General features: G+C 40.7%; 1 protein-coding gene across 6 annotated transcripts in view; it reads right to left on the bottom strand.

The window, feature by feature from the left end:
• Positions 1–535: 535 nt before the first annotated feature.
• Positions 536–8,705, bottom strand: part of EBF1 (EBF transcription factor 1) — a 406,775-nt gene continuing 398,605 nt past the window's right edge. For 3 of the 6 annotated variants that reach the window (XM_032259644.1, XM_032259642.1, XM_032259647.1), the window contains one exon: positions 536–3,731. Coding sequence is in view for 4 of the 6 variants with exons in the window: in XM_032259647.1 (XP_032115538.1) it covers positions 3,700–3,731 (32 nt within the window). In the remaining 2 variants the exon portion in view is untranslated. The remainder of the gene's footprint in view (positions 3,732–8,705) is intronic. The other 3 variants (XM_032259648.1, XM_032259650.1, XM_032259649.1) reach the window with 2 other exon arrangements.

Here is an 8,705-nt window from a genome sequence, read left to right as displayed (position 1 = left end):
TTCTGTCCAACAGGAAAACTATCTTATTCATGTGGGGTTAAAAAATATTGATCACAGAAGGCTAAGTTCACACATGCCTCCTCATGAATGAGCCAGGGCACATAATTAGTTGACCAGAAGGCTCGCAGGGATTAATTAGCAGCTGTGTGTGAAGAGCTTGGTTCAGACTTGTAGCACGAAGGATGGGGGTTCTAGAATGGCCACTTCCTGGATTCACAATTCAGTCACGCAGGAGGGAATCTCAGTGCTTGGCTGCTGAAGTTGCTGGGGGCTCTTGGCTCCTCTGTGGACCACTGTGGGCATGTGCACGTCCAGCTAGCGCCAGCAGAGGGCAGCAGTACGCTGCATGTGTTCAATTTGCATCCCAGATTAGCAAATCCCCAAGGACCTACAAAGAAAGAGGGTGTCCCAGGACTACCCTAATTCCTTTTCACTGGGTGTCAACACTGATCTGAGTCATTGCAAACACAGACCTTTTATGTTTTGTTGGACTTTGGCTCATCTGAAATAGAGAAATGAATACACAACTAGGAGCTGCCATCACAGACAGGAAGTAACTTTAATTAAATATTGTGAAAGTTGAAAAGTTTTTACAGCTTGAATTTTTGCAAAAAAAAAAAAAAATTATAACAATCTCTACAGTAGTTAGGTTCTCTAACAATTGAACTGTACAGTGTGTGTCTATTCAAAAAGTTTTGATAAGAAGGTGAAAGGTTAGTAGATTTAGAGATGACTTCATTTAAGCTGCATCCTAGTACAATGTGAGGCCAGGGCACGTTATGCAATCCAGTCATCCAGAAGCTGTATTTTTCCCCCAACACTGAAATCTTAATTCTCCATTTCGTTTTCTTCTTAAAGCCATATTCTGTATTTAGGGGAACATCTTTATTTGTAAAACTTTTGTGGAGAAGAAAGAGGATCAGAGGGCCAGAATGTCTTTTCATCTAATCAATAGAAATAGAAGCAACAAAACACAAATTATACACATTTTAAGGGCTCTTTGGACTTTCAAGAAAAGTTCTAACCACTGCACATGGCTGACAGATGGGTAGCGTCTGTTGTCAAGGTCTAAGCCGGACACCTTCCCGGCTGACCGTGCATTCCTTCACAAACAGTTAAGGGGCTCACCAGACAAAATATGGCTTTAACTTGTGTACATCTTCAGGCCAGCGCTTACCACGCGAATTCAGACAACCTTTGTGAGTACCGAGAAGCAATGCGTCCACCTTGCTTACATTTTCCAGTTTTTTATTATTATTAGTCATCATTATTATTTCTCACCATGAAAAATCAGCTTTCTTCCCTCCCTTACCCTCCCACAACTCCCCTCCCCCACCCACCCCAACCCATAAAAATCGCACTCTTGACAGTCTAGTGAAAACCATTGCAAAATCCATATGGGGGCATGCACAGTTGCAGCATTGTTGTAAATGATTTCTTGCTCTACTAGAAAAAGTTACATTGTCTTAAGGTAACAAAACAGTTCTTTTGTGCTTTTCGATTTCTTTGTTTTTTTTTTTTTCTTTTTTTCTTTTTCTTTTTTCTTAGAATGTTAGTGATGACTGACAGTTCTGGTGCACAGTTACAATGTACAAGTGAAATGAATATGATTTGCATTGTTAAGGCATCCAATCTGCTGGTTTATATTTACGTGAAAGACAGAGGAAATATACAAGCAGACTTAAGAAAGAAAGTATGTTCATTGATTTCTATGAAGTTTCTCCCTAGAATTTAATGCACAAAATGCGTCACTCCAAAGGGAGAGATTCCATGCATATTAATAGAGTAAAACAGCATTAGGGTTGTTTTGTAAGCTTCCAAAGCAAAGGATACATTTTTTAATCTACAGAACTAAATACTACAAGAATAATATGCTACTATTTTTTTTTGCCATATATTGGAAAAAACTTCTTAACTTACAAATAATACAAAAATAGACAATGACTTTTGGGTGGAAATAAAAAAAAACTGAAGCATGGTTTATAACAATACTGAAAATAACTATAAATGAAATGTTTAAAAATCACATTGAAACAGCTAATACAAGTGTAGGTGACCAAACAAATATGCACTTTTCACATAGCAAACATACACAATAAAATAAATTGGGGGTGGGAGTAAGAGGAAGAAGGGAAAAGCAATGTACAAATTCGAAAGATAAATACATTATTTATATGGATATTTTACAAAATCCCCTTTAAAACAAAAAGCCTTGTAATGAACTTTGCAAGTATGTGCAAGCTAAAGGTAGTGAGCTTTTTTGTTCTTTGCAAAATACGCAGTAAAATCTTTTTGTGATATTGAAAAACTGTCTTAAGACATTAAAATGTATAAATAGAACAACAACTTTGGCAAAAAAAAAATCACAAAAAAAATCTACAGTATTTATAACTACATACAAAAACACAAGAGCAAAGAAAAAATATCAGGCAAATGCATCCTCAGAGCTTTGCTGCATCTTTGCTATTAATTCTTATTTTTAAGAACACTTCCCAGATAACGAGAGCAAAAATTCCCACAGAACAGAAAACTATGTTTTGGAGGTCTCAACCTTCTTTTCCTTTCCCCGTTCCCGTTCCCTTTAACTCTTAATTCCAAAGCACTTAACCTGTTGTTTTAATCTATTATGTTACAAATGGGTAAGGGTCGACTGATAGAGGTGGTATCTTCAACTGGAAAATTGAAATACCAGCCAGGTTGCTTTTGTCAGCTTTTGGAAGATAGGTATGAAGTCAGCATTTACGGCCAGCAAACTTTAAACTTGCAAATAGGGAAGTGTACGTGAGGTTTTGGCTTGTTAATTGGAGGGCAGAGTGTGGAATTCTGTGCCTGGACCCTGTTCCATGAAGTCTCAAAGGAGATTCTCACACAGTATGTGTGCCACCAAGCTCTCGAGAGGCCATCGGCTTCAGAAGAAACTGACTTAAGTAAAAGGAGAGACTGAGATCAGGTTTAAATATGCAGTTTTAACAATCTGTCTAGAGGCACTGGATTTTCGAGTAGAGGGGAAAATGTGATCACTTACATCGCGTTTTAACTTTCCAGGCTGCATTTATTTACACAGTTACTTAAGACAACAATACAAAAGAGATAAATAAGCTTGCACTGCTAAGGGGTGGCATGTTAAGTTAGATATTGAAAATGCACTGTCTGAGCTAACTACCATTTGATATGCTTTAAGGCGCAAAAGCCGACCCTTAGTTTTTCTAAAAAATCTAACTGGCATTCCTATTCTGTCCCATACAAGCTTTTTTTTTCTTTTTTTCTTTTTTAACTTTTTTGTAAATATCACCACTTCATTCTTCCTTTACACAGCTTTAAAAACATCATAAATTAAAACATGGAGTCTTATTTATAGTGTCCCTTGTATAGAGCTTTACGGTTTATAAAAGACAAATGATTGCAGAATTAAGCTTAAAAAAAAAAAAAAGAAAAAGTGGATTTGCTTTTGTCAATACAGAATAAATATATCCCCCAAATACTTGGGAGGTACGGCTTTAACCAACACCCTGCACTTACAGATCCCTTCCAATTTCAGTATTTGCAAGGTCGGTGATTTTGTTTGTTTAAAAATCTGCAGTTATTGTGATTCCTCTTAAAAAGGCCTGAGTTAAAAGTTCCACTCTGGGACTTGTATCAGATTACTCTCTGTAGCAGAATCCAACCTCTTCATTAATACAATTCTTCAAGGCAATTCTTTCACATGGGAGGAACAATCATGCCAGATATCGCTATGGAAAGAGAAGACAGAAGTCAGTGGTTTTTTTGCATCCAAACTTCTCACTGAGAAAAATAATAAAGTTTAAAAAAGAAAACAACACCCACACACAACTATGTTGTTTGAATATTAACCACAAATTTGCTCTCATCTTCTCTGGAATGAGCTTTTGTTATAAAATATACATGTGCTTTATTAAAAGTTATAATAAATCAGCATGTGTGTCTTTAACAGAACAAAATATCCTAAACATCCCTCCAAATCTGATTTCAATTTTAAAGCATAACTGGAAAGTTGCATAGTTTGAATACCACTGGGAAAGTTGCAGCTTCAAACCTTGCAAAAGAGTGAGAAGTTTCCATGTGTCACTCTTTTCTCCCCTCCCCTTCACATCCAAAATATAAAGAAGTGGTCCATCCGAATTGCAAGCAATTTCTACAAAACACATGGCTCTCCCTATGCTCTGTATTAGCACAAAAACTGAGCAACCGAGCAGAAATCTTGAGTGCCTTTGCTTAGGTCCGGAAGCTGGGAGAACGCAAAGCCAGCTCCAGCAGGCCTGGTTCACTGGGAATGTAGAGCTGGGCGGGGAAGACAAGTTTGGGTGAAACTGCAGAATGTCTTCCATACCACTACTCCACTCAAGGTTTCTGGAATGGTCTGATCATATTTCCTAGAAAATTGTAGCCTGGGAAAGCTGGGGTGAGATCCTGGGGAAAAAAAGAAGGCTGTTTGAGGTAACCAAAAATTTTTCAAAGCATTCAGAGCAAGAGGTCACCGATAGCGGTATTTAGAGAACGTGGAATCAGAGAGGCCCGAGTTCCACCTCCAGCTGTGAAGCTCAGCTTCTGTAGCTAGAATCACAGCAGCACTTAGCATTATCGGAGAGGTAAATAAAATGGCATATGTGCTTAGCCTGGGTTCAGCTCCTAGGGAGGACCTGATAGAGGTTAGCTGCTGGGATTTTTAACCCATCATGTCTGCTGCTAAACTAGCTGTGTGACCTTGTGTTAATTGCTTAACTTCGCTGTGCTGTATTTGCTCTTATGTCCAATAGGCACCGTCCTGTGTGGCACACTTTGTGTGACTGGTGGGAAGAATTAAACGGTAACTGTAAGACAGTTAAAACAGGGTGGCAACTTTGAAACATGGCAGGGTGAGAGAGAAGCTGACATTAGAAGCAAGGGGCAGCCATCTTTGCTGATGATGGCTGAGTGTCTTGTCAGGCAGAGTTACTGCTTTCTTTTTACGGCAAATGTAAAAGTAAATTAACGTTCTTGTCAGTGATGACTGCGTCAAGGAAGTGGCCCTCTTCGTTTACTAATGATCGTATCTGGAAGAATGTGCCTTTTTTGTTATTAAAAAAAAAAGGCAAATCCTGTACCACAAATCCTGTAAGTGGACACAGGGTGGCCACCCGGGGCTCTTAGCCCTGAGGCCCCCAGGTTCCTCCGGCTTTCCCACCTCCACCCCTGACATTTTAGATTCAATTAAAATGAAAACCAAAAAGTATTTTGCCAAACACTTTTTCCGTTAATTTTTAAACCCATCTGTATTCACAAGGAAATTCAATCCACATGTTTCTGATTCATTTACACGTAAATCATCCAAATGTTGTTTTGCAAGAGCCGTTTTGCAGCCCAAAAGCTCCTGGAGTCTTTTCTGTAAGCCCTCATAAGCCTTTTTTTCTTAGAAACAGGAAGTTGTCTTTTGCCAAATGCAGACCAACTTAAATCCCCAAAGATTTGGGATCAGTTAGAAATGCAGTCCCCCTAAGATTCAAGTGAGCCCTAGATTTGACTGAAACCGGGAGCTCAGTATTTCAATCCAGGCCTTAACTGGAGAATTTGAGATGCTATCGCTCCAAAGGCAAGGAGGCACAGGGGGTCTTTGCTGTGTGATAGCCCAGCATGGCTCTGCTTCCCCAAGGATCTTTTCATTTGGGCTGGAGGTAGGTCCAGCCACCTTTATTAAAGACAGCAGGAGTTTTAAGCCTGTGGCAAAAGGTGTAAGTCTACTTTTGCTTTCCACCAAAATCTATTCTGTGTGCCTGGCATTAAAGAGCAGTTTCCTATAATATAGTCACACAACTCGGGCAGTATCAATATGAAGCAAAGCAAAGGAAAAAGCTAATTTGGTCAGTTGGTCCAGCCAACATTTATTAGCTGGGCTGTGAAAACATCCCATTTGGATGGCCAGAATAAAAAAAATATATCAGCAGGCCTTTGGTACCCAAATAATGTGTTAGATGCATTAGATTAAACCTCCGCTTAGGGCCACATTCAAAGTTCTAAGGGAAAGTTAATTGACGTGCCAGTTCAGAGCTAACAGCACTTTTTAATTTGGACTATCAGGGCTGCAAACTCCAGCACCCCAAGTGCCCAGGCTGCGAACAGGAGTGAGCAAATCCCCTTGGTGGGGAAGTGAGGATGGAGGGGAGGCTGACAAGGGCCTGCCTGGGCAGCGACTCGGCTGCCACCAAATGCCACTGGGCAGGAATGCCTTGCTCACAGCCACTGGATCCTCTCAACTGTTTAAAGAGGAGAAGCTGGAGATGGGGCTTTAAAAAAAAATGAAATAGCCCAGTTTATACATGCTAGCCAAACACTGAAATTAAAACTAAATATATCTACATGGGGGTCAAGAGGGTGGGTTTGGCCCATTCCTCCTTTCCTACGTCACCTTCGTCAGCCCACAGGCTTCTCTGAGAGTCTAATCAGAGCTATGGAACCTCTCTTCAAAAGAGGTTGTAATGTCTTGGCACATGGTGCTGAGTGTCCTCATAGGAATCTTCATGCACCCCACTTGGGCAAGTTAGCATGCCAGTGGCATTTCTGGAACATTCTAAGGCCCGTGTGTCCTACACCCAGAATTTTGCATGTAACATCAAAAGGTTACAGTTCTCTGAATCCCAGTCATGACTTCCTAAACTCCAAGGGCAGAATGCTTGCTGTTGAATAAATGATGGGAAAAGATCCCTACCTGTGGCCTCTGAGCCTGGAGATCTCCAAAGAGGCCCTTCTAATAGAGAAACTCCACTGCACAACGGCCTGAAAATCTTGAGTTTTAGGAGTTGTTTTTATATGTGTGCTGCAATCTGAAGATTAATTATGTGGGTGAGAGGGATGGGTGTCTGGAGCTTGGAATGTTCCAGAAATGCCGTTGGCATGCTGACTTGCCCAAGTGAAGTGCATAAAGATTCCCATGAGGACACCACACTCTCAGTACCATGTGCCAAGACATCACAAGACCATGGTGGCTCTGCCATTTTCCCCAGCAGCTAGACGATCATGTTCTCTGATGGAAGCTCAGAAAACTATTGATTTGAGAGGCAATGCATTTTTCATTACAGTTTCCACCTTTCTGATAAAAACAGAGACAAAATAGTTCTGCAGAGCTGGGAAAGTTTGGAATGAAAGGGTGGAATGTGGTCTTCCCCAAACTGCCACATGTGTAAGAATTATGAGCTAATCAGGAACGGGGGTAAGTGGGTGGGGAGATCTTGCACAGACTGAATATGTGCATGAAGAACATGACAATTCCATAGACTTTGGTCCTGGACTGCATGATATCTAGGGTTGAGAAGAGCCAGCCTGAGCTTTAGCAAGGTGAGAAAGAAAAAAATCAGTATATGGATACTGTTTTTGTGAAATTACTCTGGTCTTTTGTTTTTAATTTTTTATGCATAGAGTCTTCAGGACCTGACTAGGGTTTAGAATCACTACATCAGTGGGGATTCCAATAGCATATGACAGCCTTCTTGGGGATGCCTGTCTCTTGAATAATGAAGTCCTCTGAGGCCCAAGTTGCATGAAACCCAAGCTCTAAGCAGCATAAGCTTCAGGAGAAAGGAGAGGACATCTCCGTGGACAAAGACTGAGCAGAGTCGGTGACTCAAGTCTTTGGATCTTGAAAACAGACACACTTAAATAGTCTGGGACCAGGATTTAATGACTTCACCTAGACAAGAGTAGAAAGAGGTGTCTCTACATTTTTATCTTTCAATCCAAAATATAGTTGCATTTTCCAAAGTTTTTCGTATGATATTAAGTATTCTTCGTATGAAGAAAAGGATTCTGTAGGCAAATAAGTTTGGCAAACTAAATGAAATAATTTGTATTTAACTGCAGGATGCCCCAGAGACTTTAACTGTGGATCTCCAAGATGGTAATCTAGTGAGCATCACTTTCTAAATTTTTCTGACTACCATATTTTTATTTTTTTAATAGGACATTTGGGGGCAGCCTGTTCCTTGAGCCTGTTCTGACTCCTTCATCTTTCCTTCCTCTGTACTTCCACAGCTGGGTGCCCAGCCTCTCCCAGACAGATCTTCCTTATTTACTTTGGTGTCATGTCTCCCCTCAGGGAAAGATTTTTAGGTAAGGATTTTGTAGTCCTGCTGGGCCTAACTTAGTAGCTTGAATACAGAAATGTAATATAGCATAGGGGCTTCACATAGTCCAGTCAATCTGTCTGGGCTTAAAGCTCAGGCTATTTGTATAAAGGGGACAAGGCAACTTAGCTTCAGTCTCAGTTTCCACATCTGTATAATGGGGACAACTGACAGGCTACCTTAAGGGTGGCTGGGAGCCAGGCTGGGAACAAGCCCTCCTGGTCAGTGGCCATTTTCACCATTATCGCCACCATGTGACACTGCAGCGCTCCGTTCTTGGGGAATAAACATGCGTGTGGTAACCAGAGGAGACTAAGGAAGTGCTGCTGGGGAAGAGGTCTTTTAGGAGTTGGCTTTAAAAAACAGAACCATGTGGGAGTTGGAGGTAAATAGGCCTTTAAAACACTTAAGTGGCCTAAATGTGTCACCTCTGATCTTGTTTATGTGGTCAGTTTGCTTAACCAACTCTTCCTGGTCACGTGCCCTGTCTTAATGATTGCAGCTCTGAACTAGGTGGGTCCCAACGAAGGAGGTGCTACTGTAACATTAGAAAGGAAAAAGGTGGAAGAAGACACTTCAGAGACTCTTACACCA

The sequence above is a fragment of the Sapajus apella genome, unplaced genomic scaffold (genome assembly GCF_009761245.1).
Source record: "Sapajus apella isolate SASKATOON/1434 unplaced genomic scaffold, GSC_monkey_1.0 scaffold110, whole genome shotgun sequence".
NCBI lineage: Eukaryota > Metazoa > Chordata > Mammalia > Primates > Cebidae > Sapajus > Sapajus apella.
This window is presented reverse-complemented; position numbering and strand designations above follow the sequence as displayed.